The sequence below is a fragment of the Anolis carolinensis genome, chromosome 4 (genome assembly GCF_035594765.1).
Source record: "Anolis carolinensis isolate JA03-04 chromosome 4, rAnoCar3.1.pri, whole genome shotgun sequence".
NCBI classification, from domain to species: domain Eukaryota; kingdom Metazoa; phylum Chordata; class Lepidosauria; order Squamata; family Dactyloidae; genus Anolis; species Anolis carolinensis.
Window position 1 is genome coordinate 149357972 of NC_085844.1, and position 19250 is coordinate 149377221.

General features: G+C 41.1%; 1 protein-coding gene and 1 pseudogene across 5 annotated transcripts in view; both read right to left on the reverse strand.

Annotated features, from left to right (window-relative positions):
* dpyd (dihydropyrimidine dehydrogenase) overlaps positions 1 to 19250 on the reverse strand; it is a 668284-nt gene that overhangs the window by 460587 nt on the left and 188447 nt on the right. For 4 of the 5 annotated variants that reach the window (XM_062977979.1, XM_003220086.4, XM_062977980.1 and 1 more), the window contains exon 5: positions 5665 to 5826. The exons of the other annotated variant lie outside the window; for it this stretch is intronic. In XM_062977979.1, the coding sequence (XP_062834049.1) occupies positions 5665 to 5826 (162 nt within the window). The remainder of the gene's footprint in view (positions 1 to 5664; positions 5827 to 19250) is intronic. 5 annotated transcript variants of the gene reach the window in all.
* Positions 2377 to 2431, reverse strand: LOC134299049 (U2 spliceosomal RNA; annotated as a pseudogene).

Here is a 19250-nt window from a genome sequence, read left to right on the forward strand (position 1 = left end):
TCAATGGTTGTGGGGCCGAGCAGGTGTCCCCCAAGGACACCATCTGGGACCAACCCTCCAGGAAGGACCGGAGCCACTGCAGAACAGTACCTCCGAGACCCATCCCGGCAAGGCGCCCCAGAAGGATACCGTGATCGACGGTATCGAAGGCCACTGAGAGGTCCAGCAGAACCAGCAGGGACACACTCCCCCTGTCCAGTTCCCGGCGTAGATCATCGACTAAGGCGACCAAGGCTGTCTCGGTACCATGCCCCGGCCTGAAGCCAGACTGCACCGGATCCAGAAAATCAGTGTCAACCAAGAATGCCTGGAGTTGTGCGGCCTCCACACGTTCCATGGCCTTGCCCAAAAAGGGGAGATTGGAAATAGGCCGAAAGTTCTCCAATTGAGTGGGGTCCAGTGATGGCTTCTTCAACAGTGGTTTTATCACAGCCAATTTGAGGCTCGCTGGAAAAATGCCTTCCTGAAGGGAGGCATTCACCACCACCTTCACCCACTCGGCCAACCCCCCTCTGGCTTCCTTTATCAGCCAGGATGGGCAGGGGTCTAGGATGCATGTGGTAGCCCTCACCTCTCCAAGCACCTTTTCCACGTCCTCAGGCTGAACCAATTGAAACGAATCCATCAAAATGGGACAAGCAGGTGCTCTTGCTACATCCTCGGAGACTGCCGTTAATATGGTGTCAAAGCTAGAACGGATCAAAGCGACTTTGTCCGCAAAGAACTGAGCAAATGCTTCACAGCGGGCTGCCGAGTTGTCAGGGATCCCGTCTTGGGGGGCGGGATATAGCAAACCTCTGACAACTCGGAACAGCTCCGCCGGACGGTTCTTTGCGGACGCAATATTAGCTGCAAAGAAAACATTCTTTGCAGCATCTATTGCCGCGACATATGCCCTAAGATAGAGACATAGCCGTGTTCGGTTTGGCTCGCTCGGCTTCGAACGCCACACACCCTCTAGTTCCCTCTTCTTTCGCTTCATCGCTGCCAGCTCCTCAGTGAACCAAGGAGATGGTTTAGCTCGGGTACTCGAGAGGGGACGTTCCGGAGTGATCGTGTCTATTGCCCTAGTCACCTCCTTGTTCCAGAGGGCGACCAGAGCATCGACAGGATCACCAGCCAAGGTGGCAGGAAATTCCCCAAGAGCCATCAGGAATCCATCCGGATCCATAAGCCTCCTAGGGCGGACCATTTTGGGTCCTCCACCCCTGCGGAGGTTGGGGGGCGCAGTGATTCTAAACCTGATCAGGTGATGGTCGGTCCATGGCAAAGGAGCGATGGTGAGCTCCTCCACACCGCCACCTTCCTCCCCTCCCTGGCAGAAAACCAAGTCAAGTGTGTGCCCTGCTCTGTGGGTAGGGCCAGATACTAGTTGGGACAGCCCCATGGTTGCCATGGCGGCCATGAAGTCCTGAGCTGCACCAGAAGGAGTGGTCTCGGCATGGACATTGAAGTCCCCCAGCACAATGAGCCGTTGGGACTCCAGCGCCAGGCCAGAGACCATCCCTGCTAGCTCAGGCAGGGAGACTGTAGTGCAGCGGGGTGGTCGGTACACTAGCAGAATCCCTAAACTGTCCCGGCCCCTACCCTCAGATGAGCACACTCAAACAAAGTAGACTGCGGGATGGGGCACCTGGTCAGGGGGATGGACCCCTTATAGACCACTGCAACCCCTCCTCCCCTCCCTCCAGATCTTGGTTGATGCTGCACGGCATAACCTGGTGGACAAAGCTGGGTGAGATTGCCCCCCCCCCAGCCTCATCCAACCAGGTCTCCGTTATGCATGCCAGGTCTGCCTGCTCATCCAGGATAAGATCCTGGATGATTGCAGCTTTACCATTGACAGACCTGGCATTCAGCAGCACCACCTTCAGATCGGAGGGCCCGCCAACTTGGGCACCCAAGTTTACTGCGTCAGGAGGCCGTTTTAAATCTACAAGCACTCTGCTGCTCACCCTAGGCCGAATTAGATTATGCCTCCCTTTCCCGTATCTCCCCCTCCCCTGGATCACCTCAATGGGGGCCCCCCAGCTGCTAGACACATACCCTCTCCCTACATGGTATACCATAATGGTAGACTCACTTTCACACGTGAGGATCTTATTACCGCTGTCTCCTACTTCTATCTCCTTTAAGGACATATTGGTATTCTAACTGGGAGCAGTAGTATACTCAGCATAAAGTGCTACAATGATGGTTACTTTACCCCAACCCCTATGAGAGTGCTCCAGTGCTTTTATCCATGGTTGTTAATTGCACTGGCCCAATAGACTTTAACCACTGCCTTCCCTTCCCGCCCTCCTCTTAGCCCTCCCTGCCCCTTAATTAACCTCCTAGCTCCTAATACACCTTGATCACAACAGATGTTAATATATAGTCCTCATATAGAGGACGTATCAGATATTAAACTGATAAGAACAGATACTACACTACTAAATACTAAAGAGACATTATCTCTTCAAAAAGTGTAATTTACTTGTATTTTTCACATTTGTGGGGGGTCCTGTGCCTATAACCACCACACAAGTGAAGGAATTACTACATCTAGGAAATTGGTTGATTAAGAAAAAATGTACCGTATAGAAAAATGAATTTACCATGTGAAATACACACAAAAATATGTCTGACCTTTAGGGTAAACCCTTTCTCCCAAAATAATCTCCAACTTAAGGAAGAGCTAAATGTAATATTAGAAATATGAAAATGGATAAAAGTGAAATTAGCATGCCTTACTGAGAGATTCTGGGAGACATCATCCAAAAAAGTAATTTTTCCTGGCTCTGTTTGTACCGCATACCCTTTGAAAAGCAGCCACATGGCTTCATATTGCAATATTGGATCCAAGAATGCTGTGGTTTTTCAGAGGGAGTGCAGCACAATCTGAAACAGCTTGCAATCTCAAAACCAGGAAGACTCTCCTACTGACCAAAAGAATGCCTGAGCTCATGTTGTTTACTCACACCCATTTGTTCATTATATCTAGATTCTAGACAATGACCAGTAGTTCCACAGCCTCTTTTACATGAATTGTTAATGGGAGACACAATAATAATAATAATAATAATAATAATAATAATAATAATAATAATAATAATACTTTATTTTTCTATCCCGCCTCCATCTCCCTGAAGCAACTCAGAGCAGCTAACATGGGGCCAAGCTCAAAGAACAAACAATGAACAAAAAACTAAAAGCATATGTAAACAACATCATCAAACAGATAAAATAACAAATTAAAACACAATAATATGATATAATAAAATAATAATATAATAAAATGGTAAGATGATATAAAACAGAGACCACCACTTAATGATAAAATGGGAGGGCGGTCTGGACAACAGTGCAAAATTGTACGACCATTTAATAAAGTGAATAGACAAAGTGCTGCAGTTTTCTCTAGGAGATTTGGGGTGGGGTAGGAGATGAAGTTATTTCCAAAAAGGGGTGGAATAAAGTGCAAAATGTAGCGATTTTCATTTAGGAGGGGTCTGTCATGGGGATTGATTATTCTGGAATATCACCAGCATAGCAATTACACCCAACACCAAAACTCTGGAAAACCCCTTGAATGCATACACACAGACTCATAGAAGTTTAAAAGCATAAGTTACAATATTGAGATCTGCAGAACCTCACAGCCTAATTGCATTTGGCTCCACCCTCTTTGTGCAAATGTAACTCTCCTTGGTGTCTTGTTGGTATGATGAAACATCAAAGACAGTTTTGTATACCAGAGGAGAGCATCATCACTTGTTAAGCCTAGCATTTGCTATCATATATATATGGAGGCTTCTAACACACTTCCATACTTCCACCTGCTGCCTGCCAGCACAGAAGAAGGGAGTCCTGTTGCCCTACCTCCAGCCCTGCTACCTTGCTACTCTGGGGTAAGGAGGAAAAGAAGAGGGTGGAGGAAGGCCTTTAAAACACCTGCTTTTGGACACTTCTTGCTGCTACCACCTGCTGCTTGCCAGCATAGAAGAAGGGAGTCCTGTTGCCCTACCTCCAGCCCTGCTACCTTGCACAACACTTTGTGATGGAAGAAACAATTGCACTTAAACTAGACCTTAGCACAAAACTCTGATTGTCTTCTTCACTTAAAAATAATACAAAACACACTTGTACATATTTTGAGATGTGATTTAAGTTAATCAAATACTTGACATTAGAAAAATGAAACTGTATAAACTGTCAAAAATTATTATGACAAAAAATAAAAATGTAGTCTAATGTTGGTTCCACACAATGTACATTGTAATGCCTCAGTTACAAATAAGGAGTTCTTTCATAAAGTTTCCAAAAATGTATTCAGATCTGTTGTCGAAGGCTTTCATGGCCAGAATCACAGGGTTGTTGTGTGTTTCCCGCGCTGTATGGTCATGTTCCAGCATATATATACCTCACAACCTCTGAGGATGCCTGCCATAGATGTGGGAGAAATGTCAGGAGGGAATACTTCTGGAACATGGCCATACAGCCTGGAAAACACACAACAAACCTATTCAGATCTGCTCTATTTTCTTTTCCCCAAATGTCCTGATCTCATAGTTTATTAAATAAACATCTAAGTTACATCCCCTTTCTCCATAGACTACCCACATAGCATTCTAAAGACTGTGACTAGTTGATGCTTCACTTCTTACTCAGAGAATTCCCCACAATATTGAGGGGAAAGGGGTTTTGGAATAATGTGGTGGGTTAAGAATGATTTTACAAATATGGGGTGGACCTACACTTTAAAATTAATGCCTTGGCCCCAATGCTATGGGATCATGGGAGTTGTAGTTTGTGTGTTCTTTGATAGAGAAGACTGTAGTTCTTTATGCACTGATTACACTAGATGCAACTATTACTTATAACAAAAAAGCCCTGCCCAACATACCAGGCAGGGATGTTGTGACGACTGGCACACCCCACTCGCCATCCCTCATTAGGGGTTTTCCTTCACAGGAGCCCACACACCCTGTGCATTTTGGCGCACTCAGACGAGCAGCCAATCAGGGGTTTGCTCTGGCCTGCTCCCTGATCATCTGTGCATGGACTTTGCTTCATTCCGCCGGTGCGGACAAAAGTGGGACAGACCAGCACTGGAGGCCAGTCACCTCTCAGCTGTCCCCTCCCTCCCACCTTGAAATTGTATTGTTGTATGCAGTTGTTCGATAGTTTAGCATATTCTCTCGTCACAACTTGTGGGAGTGTGGCATGGACCCTGGACCCTGTTTGTGTACCTCCCCGCTTTATTGATGAGGGGGGATTGTCCTGGTGATGTAGGGGTGTAGCAGTACCAGTGTCCCAGGTCGGAACTGGTTGCCTCACTGCCAGGGACCCCTACTGTTGTGGAGTTGCATTGGTCAGCATTGGGCTGTCCGATTCTTGATCTAGGACCCATGCATGGCTGCCAATCCTGTTTTCATTGTAACCAATAAAGTTGTGGTCTTTGGTTATCCCAAACAATTGTATTTATCTTTTCTTGTGGGTACTTGGCGAGAAGAAACTAGTCGCCACTGCCCACGCAAATACATTTTGACTTCAGCTAACTTTCTGTATGCTCTTGTATTTAATATAAAGAGAAGAAAGGGATCAGATTACAGTGAGAAATAGAATTGTTTTAAAAATTGGGTCCATGAGTTGAAAAAGCAGCCGATATCCACCTTTACTTACCTCAGTAGCAAATTGTTGCAGTCCTCCAATATTAATTGGTCCCTCCTCAGTGGCATATAAATTGCATCCACCCACACAGAGATCTGAAGTTGGGCACACCATCCCACATGTCAGCCCAAGTGGGTTGTCAGAAAAAATCATTTTAGCAGCTCCATAGTAGTTCTGCACAAACAAAAACACAACCCCCACATTAGAAGAAATGTGAAATATGAGAGGAACATCTCTCACTCTTTCATTTGTATGACATATGCAATGTTAACAACAAAGATATTTACTACTGTTAAAAATTCCATTCCAAAAGTGATCACACATTGCCCAGCCACACAAATTTAAATTCCATTTTTCAGTCTTATTTTGAAGACTGAAATATTTTGATTAGTTTTGGTGGATTTAAAGCCCCTTGTTCTCTGGTAGTGAAATGCAGAAATAATGTGGTGCTGGCACAACCTTTCTTTAATAGCACCCTCTATTCCTAAATCAATTGCATACAGGAAAACTCAAGATAATGTAATTTCACTCCCAATTTTCTTCTCAGTCCAGAGGATCCATCAAGAATTTCCTATAAATCATGATTACTTTAACAATTTCCATAAACTCCTCCACTGATCCTCAGCAAAGTAAACTTATAAATGTATACTATATAACATATGTACATAATGCTTTTTCACTATTAAAGGCACATCTGTGTTAGCTGTCTATGTGCATACCAGGAATAGTTGGTGCAACCTAAATCCAACAATTTCCAGGGGCATTGCCATGTTATTATGTGGCAGTAAAACACCTACTCACATTACTTCTGTGACACCCATGCACAAGCAGGCATATAATAATCTCTTAACTCAAGCAATACTCCATGATAACTTATAAAATAGGTTGTGAAAACCTATGTTAAGTAAAATTAAGACAACTGGTTCCTTTGCCTTCTCACTTATTTACTTACAAAGCTTAGAAAGACATGGTGAGAGACTGTGTCAGACTTGATTTTATTACACCTGCAGCTTCTTCCTATTCAGTTTTGGTGAAAGGGAATGGTTTGCAGGGCTTTGTTAGCTTGTTGGGGCACGGGAATTCATGATTTTTCCCCCTTTTCACTGGGCACAACTACCTGAGGCAAATGAATTGGGCTGTGATGTGTATGACTGGATTCTATGGCACCTACTTGGTGCATGGGGTCCATTCGCCCTGATACCAGGCAAGGCCATTTAACATGTTAAGAAAAGGTGTTGGATGCTTTCCTGAAACTCAGGAGCTCCCCCGCATTTTGTAGCAGTGTGAACAATTGAACTGCTTCCTATTCAGAAGTGGATGCACCTGGTCCCATGGCCATACCCCTTTCCATGGTCTCAAGCAGCCTGGAGACAGGGAATAGCACTTACTTTTCCCCTGTCAGCCCAGCCATTGGGCACAGAATTGGCAGTAGTTGTTGCCTGACTCATTCACTGTTGCTATCAAAAACAATGGAGTGATCCATTGACACTAATATCACTCTATTGCTCCAGCCAGTACCAGCAGATGTGATGAGCCATGACTACTGGTGGTTCATTGCCCAGTGGACACCACCAAGGTGAGGATGACGGGGAAGGTAAGGGTGGCAATTCAGTAGTGCCAAAATGGGATTACTACCACTGAACCATGTGGACATCATCCAGCAGCCAAGTCAGCACTGATCTGGAGTGGGCCCCACATATGATAATTACACATTTCCATTGATTCAATTTAGTAAAATGTGCTTAGTTGTGTTTTTTATTCCAAATGTGTTTTTGTCATTCAGCATGTTTGCATTGACTTTATTTTAGCAGAACATGTTGTAAATCTTGCAAATGTGCCAGTTCTAGAGCTATCCATGGTGCTGTACTCTATTCCACAAAATAGATCCTTGGATAGTTCTTTCAAATATTGGAGGGAAGGGTGTCATAAATCTAGGGAAGCTCAAAAAACCTACGGTACTTATTAGTATGATAGTTGAACAACAGTAATGTTCTAACCCTGAATAATACAGAAGTGATATAAGTTTAGATGGCACCTGAAAAAGTCAAATGTCAGCCTTAATAATAATAATAATAATAATAATAATAATAATAATAATAATAATAATAATAATAATAATAATTTTACCCACCCCATCTCCCCGAAGAGACTCAGAGTGGCTTACAAACATGTAACAGACAATAATGAAAGCTATCTCCATTACAAAATTAGATACACAGTAGACAGTTCAAATACAACAACAATTAATATTTAAAAAGAAGTAGCTAAAAATAAAAACATAAATATATTTAAACCGTTATAAAATTGCTCTGGTTGGAGCTAGCAATGAACGCCAAATTAGAAATAAAACCAGTAAGCACTTCCACATTTACAGTCTTCTACTTGCACTTCTACGGATTAATAATTTTCAAAGGCCTGCTGCCATAGCCATGTTTTCAGTCTTTCACCAGTCTCGTCCCTCCCTCCATTCTAACTGTCAGTCTAGCTACCACGTAGAACTGTGGTGTGTATAAATAGAGGCATGTATGATTTCAACATAAGATTTTGTATTAACTGAGCAATGAGCATGCCTTATCTGGAAGTCTGAAATATTCCAAAATCCAAATTTGTCCACATGGAGGGCTGAGATAATATCCCATTTGCTTTCTAATGGTTCTATATGTGTACACATACTTTGTTGCATGTTCAAAATTATTAAAGACATTGTACAAAATACCTTAAATATTTGTGTGTGGACTTGGGTTTCACCTCCAAGATATCTTGTGATATATGTATATCCAAATACTTTGTAATATGTGACAAAATCCAAAATGTAAAACAATTCTGGTTCCAAGCATTTCAGAGAAGGGACACTTGACTTGTATCTCGCACCCAAAACCCAGCTGCCTGCAGCCACTTTACTCTGTTTACTATTGGAATATTAATTTTGGCTTCTCCCCAATCATGCATCAGCATAAAGATCACAGTTAGCAGAAATCTTTATTTCACTACTATACACCTGAGGGAGACATGGTTTTAAAAGGGAATTTTCAGGGATACTTCCAATGACTATAATGTTTCCGATGTTTGGAAAATGAGCTGCTGCAGATATGAAATGACTTTTCAAGGATAAAAGTACATCAAGACAGAACTGGTTAACTAATACTCCCTAAGTTTCTCAGCCATTTTGGAGTTATGCTTGCAACAAAAAAAGTAGATAAGCCCGGCCCGCAGGCGCTATGCTCAGGGACAGTGACATGAAAGTACCATTGTCTAAAGAATCACATATTGTTGTTTTTTGCTTATTAGAACAAAGAAACCAATGGAAATGTATGTTAGTTAAGATGCTTGTGACGTAATCAATTTTAGACCAAATAAATGATAGATCTTTGAAGACCAATAAGAATGTGTTTCAGAATGTGTGAAAGTGATAAAAAGCCTTGCAACCCCATTTCAGGTTGCAACAAAACCTTTGATTGCATTCCTGTATGAATTTTGTTGTTATTGCTATGGCCACACAATAAACAGCTTTTTGCAGTTTGAAGATCCAACTTTTGTGGTGTCATTCCTCACCTTCTCCACTGGAAGGGGGCTCCTGCATTTGAATTTGGATTTGAGGAGTACTTTTTGCATTTTTGCCCCTTGACCCCAACTGAGGAACTGTGGCTTCACAGTGGTTAAGGAAACAGCAAAGTATGTCAGGACCATGATTAAAACACAACCCCATGGAATACAATGGCAATGATTTTGTTAATTTGTTTCTGAAGACAACAAAAATGTAAGATTAAAAGTAGGAATAAGTCCCTCTCGCCTTCTTTCTTGTGTGTGCATTTAAGTATTTCAAATGAAAGAGGTCTATTTGCCACAAAAGTATTCATACCAAAGGGGCAAAAGATTGCAAGATATAAACTGGCATGAAAACGCTATCTCTTCACAAAATGAGTTATAATCATGAGAATGTTGACAGCTCCATGAAAATACTGGATCCATGAAAAAATTCTGAATGAGCAGGTCACAAATTTGATAAATTTGATAGATTTCAATAAAACTGACTGGATACCACATCTCAAATGGTTGGAAGAGAAGAACTGGATATTGATGAATTTAAGTGGCAGCTGCACTCACAGCTGGCCAGCTAGGGGAGAAGGAGTAAGTGCCAGGAATATTCAACTTGCACCATCCATATGCTTCATGCATCACTTATACATTTTCATAGAGTTGCTCAGTCTATCCAACAACAGACAGAAAATTGGCACCAAACATTATTAAGCAGCCTCGGGGCAAAGAGTGTTTGGAAAGTCTTTTTGGCAAATACTTGTGGTTTGTAGATTTGGGGATCCATTGTTCATGAACACTGCAGAGGCAGATAGACAGAGAACAGACAGATCGTCTCTTCTCATTCCTGCATGCTACCTTGAATTAACATCATTTCCTATCTAGCTCCTAACCACCAAGCTACACATTGTCATTTTAAAACAAGCAATGCATGAAAATATTGCTTAATTTATTTGTCAAAATGCAAAAGCCTTTTAGTACATGATGAAAGCTGAAATATTAAACCAGATGTCTTTTACACTAAGGCTGGAACCTAAAGAGGTATTTACTTTTAAGTGACAAATCAGTGCATGCAAATCAGTAACCATTTTAATGTATTAACCAAAGGTTCTCCTTGGAAAACAAATGGCAACCAATTCAACAGGTAGCTATTTGCTTTTGTAGTTTTTCCCCCAGTGCTTTCCTCTAAAATCCAATTAATTATATAATAGTGAAAAAACAAATTTTCATGTCCTAATGTACTAGTGTGGTATCTTTATTAGAATACTTCCATTATGTAAATTCAAATGTTGATTGTTTTCCTCTGTTACTGGATTATTAGTGTGATTAAATCCTTGCCAAGATGCATTATTCATTGGATTTAAAGTCATTATGTACATTTTATATGGACTGTAAAACTTCGGCGAGATAGACATCATGGACTCCCATACTACTAAAAACAAATACAATGAATGAATTACAGAAGGCCACAGTCCACAATGTCCAATTTTGCACTGGGTTGTGAATGACCAACTTTGTAGTTCTGTGGGTTGTAAAAGCCCCAAAATATCAACCAGTAAACAGCTAAAACTGAATATTTTGTATATGAACAAGTTTTTTTTATCAGTTATGCTGATGGCCTGAAAACATCCTTAAGTTCATTCAACAAGAAGATGCCATAAGAACTCCTTTCCCTGGAGCTGAAAGACAAATGTAGTGCATTCATACCTTCCTTGTCCTACCTAATTGGAAAGGTATGTAAAATATGAAATTTGTCACCATCATTATCTTACTTCAAAGAGCCATATAAAGTGAAATGAAGAAAATATTGGAGACATAAAGAATCCAGAAATAAGGAAGGATCTCAATTAGAAGCTAATGGAGATTAATAGACTAATTAGAAACCTCTAATAGAGAACTCTAGATAAGCATGATTTTCTTGCATAAACAATTCAGTGGGAAGTGTTGGCAAACTGATGCCTGCTGAATTTCCGAACAATATGGCTAGTTACGTCCCATGTTAATTATGATGGCAGCTGCAGATGAAGACACTGAGAGAAACCATAATAATTTGGTGGTTCAAATGTTGGATTTTGATATGAGGATGGAGAATCACAAGTTAAACCATCTAGTTGCTCAAGAGAAACAATAGTGACAGATGTCACCAAGAAAGGTAAAGTATTTTGCTTAACAATCATCATGGGTTTTTTTTGTTGTTTTTTTTAAAATAATGTTGAGATTCAGGCACCTGTGAGAATGTTGCTGATAATCACAAGCAAAAATCACAACAAAAATGTTTCTGCACGTTAAAGATGAAGACATTTATTATCACATAAGCTTTTGTGAGATATAGTCTCAAGTCAAATTAATTAGTCTCAAGACCCTATTAGAAGAAGAAAAGAGTTCTTTTCCTCCTACAACCTGTACATTATTAATTGTTTAACACCGCAATAATATAACAGAAATATCATTTACAAAGCATAGTTCAAACAGTGGCCACAGCATACTGATGAGGATAAAGAGAATTTCACAAAAGAGAATGGCTGAAGCTTATATCATTGGCAATGCTCAATTTCCGATGAACTTTCTTCTTCTTGCCAAGAACTGTCAAAGCAAAAACTCAGGATGTACATGTTAGGCATTGATAATATTAGGAAACTGCCTTTTACTAATTCAGATATTTTTTCCATCTATGCCTAGAACCATTTAACACAATTCAGGGGATAGGGAACCTGAAGCTTTTCATCTGTTTTGAATAAGAAATTGTGTAATTCCCAATAACCGGCCAGTTCTGGATGATACAGCTGGGAGTTGTGATCCAAAACCATCTAGTGGCTTACCCCTGCTCTAAAGGCAAGTATTCTCAAAGAACAAAGATTTCCATCCTGTAATCATCTTCCTGATCTTCTTCAATTATTAAAAACAGATCTTAAAGTTGTGTGCATTCTATGCATGTATTCTAATGCTGAACCACAACTGTGCCCTAGTTAGGGGGGAAATATGACACTAGCTTCTTTTTCAATTGTCCAATTGCTATAGAAACTTCAACTTACCATAATTCTAATGGCATATTACTTTTACAATTAGAAGTCTCTGTACTTGTTCTTTTCTATCTGTTGTTTGATGGCATTTCTATAACAGTCACCTCTGGTCTGGGTTAGATAATCTTCATTCTGCCTTCCATTCAAAACACATGTAAGAATTGTCTTACAGTATTAGGACAAAATTTATTTAGTCCAAAATTATTGTTCTAATATCACCCAGGATAACACCCAGGGAAGCATGCAAGATGGTCCTTTATAGTGATAGTCTTTTCCTATTTGATTTGAGCAACTTGAAATCTGAACATAGAAATGAAACAAATGCACATGGAGGTCACATTTAAAAGCCACCACTGAATGTATTTTCCATCACTTTTCAATAGGAAAACATTTACGCTTTAACATAAATCTTGTGGAGCTGTGATATAGGGAACTAAGCAGGCCTCTTAACCATTATTCTACAGAAGACAATCATCTGGCAGATCAAAAGTCACTATAACAGCCTCAAAATTGCCCATCGTATGACACTTCCACTTTGCTTGCAGCACAGAACTCGCTGACTTCCATCCCATGACATCAATCTACTTCTGGTGGGATTCAGTGATGCAGCAACACAGGAGACTTCCCATGTTGCATAGAAAACAATGGGGGGGGGAGTCAGGTGGCAGACGTGTCCTTCTGTGGGATAGGGTAAGGAGGAAGGCGGGTGATGGGTTCCCCGCGCCCACTGCTGGGCTTCATCAGATTCACCACCATGTGTTGTGAATCCCAGCCTTAATGTAATGAGGTCCTAACCGTACCTCTCAATATGTCCTTTGGATTGCAAATGACTTTTTTTTTAGTGAAAGCTAGCATAAAAATTATAATGCAGCACCAAAGCAATCAATTTCAAACCGTACATTGTTAATTCTGTGGACTATTTCTTTAACATAAAAGCAAACACAAAGCTCCGAGATTGGAAGCAATGCACATTAAGAGAGAAGTTTTAACATTGCTCTCCAGCTACCCCTCCTTCTGAATTATGGTTTAGAAGAAGGGGGAAATTCGAAACATGAAGAAAGCTCTACATCAGAGTAGAAGAAAGGACCAGAGAGGAAAATGCTAGAGGGATGGTTAAAACACATGAGTGCACTGGTCCTAACATGGATTGGAGATCTGTATATATACTGCAAACTACATAATTCATATAGTATGTAGTTTGACCCTCAAATCCACAGAAGTGCACTGTTTCTCTCTATATATTGCTAATGGCTATTTCCTTGGTTTAGTAGCTTTTCAAGGCAAAAGTGTATTTTTATTCTTATTTTACAGACAGAGAAAAAATAAATTAATTAAACTAAAAAAAGATGTTATTTCTTCCAATCTTACCTGATCTTGAACAACATGAGATTCTTCTGAACATTTAATGTAAATGTTGTTTTCTATAATCAGAAACCATTATTTCATTTTCCTGCTTCAGTAATTGAGAACTGTTCCCCATCTTCCTTTCAATACTGCATTTATATAGACCTGTAGCTATAGGTTTTGACTAGTAACTTCTAATGTACTCACTCCTCTTCATGCCACCTTGCTACACAATGAATGGCTCTTCCATTTCAAATGTAGGCTCTGTCATTCATATATAAAGGTAAAGGTTTTCCCCTGATGTTAAGTCCAGTCATGACCGACTCTGGGGGTTGGTGCTCATCTCCATTTCTAAGTCGAAGAGCCAGCGTTGTCCGTAGACCCTTCCAAGGTCATGTGGCTGGCATGACTGCATGGAGCGCCGTTACCTTCCCGCCAGAGCGGTACCTATTGATCTACTCACATTTGCATGTTTTCGAACTGCTAGGTTGGCAGGAGCTGGGGCTAACAGCGGGCACTCATTATGCTCCCAGGATTTGAACCTGGGACCTTTTGGTCCACAAGTTCAGCAGCTCAGTGCTTTAACACACTGTGCCACCAGGGGCATATACTCTATGTTTATTCTGTTTGATCACTTCTCTGCCTTCTGTCATCTATTTTCTTTCTCGCACATTTCCTGTTCAAATTTATCATAGGTTCACTAAATAAGTGAGATTCACCTATATGTTGATTTCCCATTGGGCAATTAATTCAATAGATCTACTGTAAGTGGGAGTAAATAACAGGATTTCAGCTGCTCTTTTCTCCTTACATGTTGGTTCACACATTGTCTCATCAAAAACAAAACGTGATCACGCATATTATTTTATTTCTAAAGAACTGATTATAAAATACTAGCTGTGCCCGGCCACGCGTTGCTGTGGCTTAGTCTGGTGGTGTTGGTCAGTCTACATTAGGTTGTATTTATGCTGTGACCTCCACCCTTCTTTATACTCACATTAGTAGTAGTATTTGAAGTCTGTTACCTTCTTCAATTTTTGTGTTGATTGATAATTGCTTGAGATCCCTGTTGTCTTTGGTTTGTTGTTAATCGTGATGTCTGATTCTGCTGAGTGTGGTTTATATCTTATTGTGGTACAATAGTCTTTTTTTTGTTTTGCCTGTGTAGGTGTTTATTATTATTGTTGTTGTAGTGGTCATGAAGGCTGGATAAGTTAGATGCTACTGTATTATTTTTTGGAGGCCCAGTGTAGCACTGACTGGCCTGTCAGCCTCAGTGCCTGGCTGCTTCTTGCCTGTGATGGTGTTGATTCTTGTTGTTGTTGTTGTCATTGTTATTATTGTAATTGTTTTTTTGGAGGCCAAGTGTGAATGTAGGGATTGGGGAGGTGGATGAGCACTGAATGGCCTTGTAGACTCAGTGCATGGCTGATTCTTGCCTGTGTAGGTGTTTATTATTAGTGGGTGAGTGGATGGATAGATAGAGTGGGTGCTCTCCTTGTTTCCTTTATTCCTATGCTGTTCCCTTTCTCTGCTCCGATCCTGAGCTCGCTGATAAGAACACACTGGTCAGAAAGGAGGGTAAATATAACTGGATCAAGGGTCTTTCTCTCCCTTTTGCTCTTGGCCTTCCGGGCAGAGAGGGAGGGCTCTTGTCCTTGGCGTTCTTTCGCTTCCCTTCCCTCTCTCCTTCCTTCGCTCTATCCGTCCCAGCCTTTCCTGCCTGCGGAGCCATGGAACTGAGTCAGTGGGTTGGATGGCGGGGAAAGGGAGAAGGAAGAGGCCTTTAACTGAAATGGACTCCATGCCATGGGGTGCTGGAATTTGTAGTTTGCATCCAGTCTAACCCCTTTCTTTCTTTTTGTCATGGAGAAAGAACCCACCCAAACCTCTCAGACAGATGGCCATCCGGTTTAGTTGTGTTGTTATAGTCACAATGCGTTGTTGTGAGTTTTTTGGGTCCAGATTGTGGTTTTGTGGTGTGGTTGTGTTGTTACAACCAGGAGGGAAGGCTTTTGTGTTGTGTTGCCAAGTTTCGTATTTCTGGGGCGTTTAGTTGTGTTGTTATAGTCACGATGCGTTGTTGTGAGTTTTCTGGGTCCGGATTGTGGTTTTGTGGTGTGGTTGTGTTCTTACAACTGGGAGGGAAGGCTTTTGTGTTGTGTTGTCAAGTTTTGTATTTCTGGGGTGTTTAGTTGTGTGCCAAGTTTCGTATTTCTGGGGCATGTAGTTCTGGTGTTATAGTCACGATGCATTGTTGTGAGTTTTGTGGGTCTGGATTGTGTTTTGTGGTGTGATTGTGTTGTTACAACTGGGAGGCAAGGCTTTTGCGTTGTTTTGCCAAGTTTCGTATTTCTGGGGTGTTTAGTTGTATTGTTATAGTCACGATGCGTTGTTGTGAGTTTTCTGGGTCCGGATTGTGGTTTTGTGGTGTGGTTGTGCTGTTACAACCGGGAGGAAAGGCTTTTGCGTTGTGTTGTCACGTTTTGTATTTCTGGGGCATTTAGTTGTGTGCCAAGTTTCGTATTTCTGGGGCATTTAGTTGTGGTGTTATAGTCACGATGCATTGTTGTGAGTTTTGTGGGTCTGGATTGTGTTTTGTGGTGTGATTGTGTTGTTACAACCGGGAGGCAAGGCTTTTGCGTTGTTTTGCCAAGTTTCGTATTTCTGGGGCATTTAGTTGTGTGCCAAGTTTCGTATTTCTGGGCCGTTTAGTTGTGTTGTTATAGTCACGATGCTTTGTTATGAGTTTTGTGCATCCGGATTGTGGTTTTGTGGTGTGGTTGTGTTGTTATAACCAGGAGGCAAGGCTTTTGCGTTGTGTTGTCAAGTTTTGTATTTCTGGGGCGTTTAGTTGTGTTGTTATAGTCACGATGCGTTGTTGTGAGTTTTCTGGGTCCGGATTGTGGTTTTGTGGTGTGGTTGTGTTCTTACAACTGGGAGGGAAGGCTTTTGTGTTGTGTTGTCAAGTTTCGTATTTCTGGGGCATGTAGTTCTGGTGTTATAGTCACGATGCATTGTTGTGAGTTTTGTGGGTCTGGATTGTGTTTTGTGGTGTGATTGTGTTGTTACAACTGGGAGGCAAGGCTTTTGCATTGTTTTGCCAAGTTTCGTATTTCTGGGGTGTTTAGTTGTATTGTTATAGTCACGATGCGTTGTTGTGAGTTTTCTGGGTCCGGATTGTGGTTTTGTGGTGTGGTTGTGCTGTTACAACCGGGAGGAAAGGCTTTTGCGTTGTGTTGTCACGTTTTGTATTTCTGGGGCATTTAGTTGTGTGCCAAGTTTCGTATTTCTGGGGCATTTAGTTGTGGTGTTATAGTCACGATGCATTGTTGTGAGTTTTGTGGGTCTGGATTGTGTTTTGTGGTGTGATTGTGTTGTTACAACCGGGAGGCAAGGCTTTTGCATTGTTTTGCCAAGTTTCGTATTTCTGGGGCATTTAGTTGTGTGCCAAGTTTCGTATTTCTGGGCCGTTTAGTTGTGTTGTTATAGTCACGATGCTTTGTTATGAGTTTTGTGCATCCAGATTGTGGTTTTGTGGTGTGGTTGTGTTGTTATAACCAGGAGGCAAGGCTTTTGCGTTGTGTTGTCAAGTTTTGTATTTCTGGGGCATTTAGTTGTGTTGTTATAGTCACGATGCATTGTTGTGAGTTTTGTGGGTCTGGATTGTGTTTTGTGGTGTGATTGTGTTGTTACAACCGAGAGGCAAGGCTTTTGCGTTGTTTTGCCAAGTTTCGTATTTCTGGGGCATTTAGTTGTGTGCCAAGTTTCGTATTTCTGGGCCGTTTAGTTGTGTTGTTATAGTCACGATGCTTTGTTGTGAGTTTTGTGCATCCGGATTGTGGTTTTGTGGTGTGGTTGTGTTGTTACAACCAGGAGGCAAGGCTTTTGCATTGTGTTGTCAAGTTTTGTATTTCTGGGGCATTTAGTTGTGTGCCAAGTTTCGTATTTCTGGGCCGTTTAGTTGTGTTGTTATAGTCACGATGCATTGTTGTGAGTTTTATGGGTCCGGATTGTGGTTTTGTGATGTGGTTGTGTTCTGACAACCAGGAGGGAAGGCTTTTGCATTGTGTCGCCAAGTTTTGTATTTCTGGGGTGTTTAGTTGTGTTGTTATAGTCACGATGCGTTGTTGTGAGTTTTGTGGGTCCAGTGTGGTTTTGTGGTGTGATTGTGTTGTTACAACTGGGAGGCAAGGCTTTTGCGTTGTGTTGCCAAGTTTTGTATTTCTAGGGCGTTTAGTTGTGTTGTTATATTCATGATGTGTTGTTGTGAGTTTTCTGGGTCCGGATTGTGGTTTTGTGGTGTGGTTGTGTTGTTGTAACCGGGAGGCAAGGCTTTTGCATTGTGTTGCCAAGTTTCGTATTTCTGGGATGTTTAGTTTTGTTGTTATAGTCACTGCGCCCGCAACTTTATCATTTTATATATATAGATATTACCTTCCATTCTCTAATTACTTATTTTGAGAATCCTTTCATAGCTATTGATGGATGAGCACAATTGATAAGGCCTGCTCAGAAACCCAGTGCAGGAAACCACTGCTTATATCACCAGGCTTCTCACCTGTCATTTTCTCTTCTGTCCCCCTTTCCCACTCTTTGTGGGAAGAAGAGGAAGCAAAACAACACCTGCAAAGGTTGGCAGAAGTCAAGTACTCCAGCTCTCTTGCAAATGGAGATTTTGGAGCATACCCAAACTGTCTATTGTCAACATGAACTCTGGGAATTATAGCTATTTATTTATCTAAGTAAGCATTCACACTTATGTAATGCAAGATTTAAGCATCTCCACTGAAAAGTGAAGAGATAGGCTTAACTGAGAGCAGTCTTTCTCTTGTTCTGTGTGTGTGCACACGTAATTTCTCATACTCAAGGAGGGAGAAAAAAAATCAAAATTTCCTAGTGTTCTTCTTGGCTGAAGAATCTTATAATTTAGGAACTAATGAAAAGCAAAATTCTGCTTATTCTTTTCCCTTTTCTCCCATTTCAGAATTTTGTAAGCTCCTGATGATATGAGCAATGATAAGAAGGTTTTCGATAGAGGAAAAAAAGGTTGTCTGTCATCAGAAGCAGAATTGGTCTTTATCATCACTAAAGGTGAGGATTTCATAAAAAGAAAAGATGCCAATTTGCCAAAAGGTATAGGCCGATGTATATGTATTTATTCAGAAATAATTACTATTGTTTAAATGGAAATATAATGCAAACTATAGTAGAGAAGACTGATAACTTGGTGCTCAATCTGCTCTCCAGATGCTAACTACTGATTGGCAACTGTATTGGTGGTATAGCATATCTTTTAACAATTTACAAACTTTACCCTGGACTGGGGTCAGACAAAGTATATCTTTAAAAAGTGGTTCAGTTTAAATAGTGAACTGAACTCTTGAGTGCTTTTTAAATAGGGGACTGTGTTCTGTGAAGAAGAACACATGAACTCTAATTATAAGCTGATTAGGAGGCCAGAGAGAGGTCAATTTGGCCTGCAGTAATTTCAGAGCAGAGAGAATTTGACACAACCTCCCAAATTTCTGACATTACGTATTCGCAAGCCTTACTAAACATTATTAGTTCCTTCTTCAAGGCCATCCAATGAAATCATCTCTGCGCTGAGATCTGATCTCCTGTCTTCTAGCTTGTGTTTTTATAACATCACCCAGCCTTCGCCAAAGGTTGCAAGTCAAAATCAGGATTGATCTTATG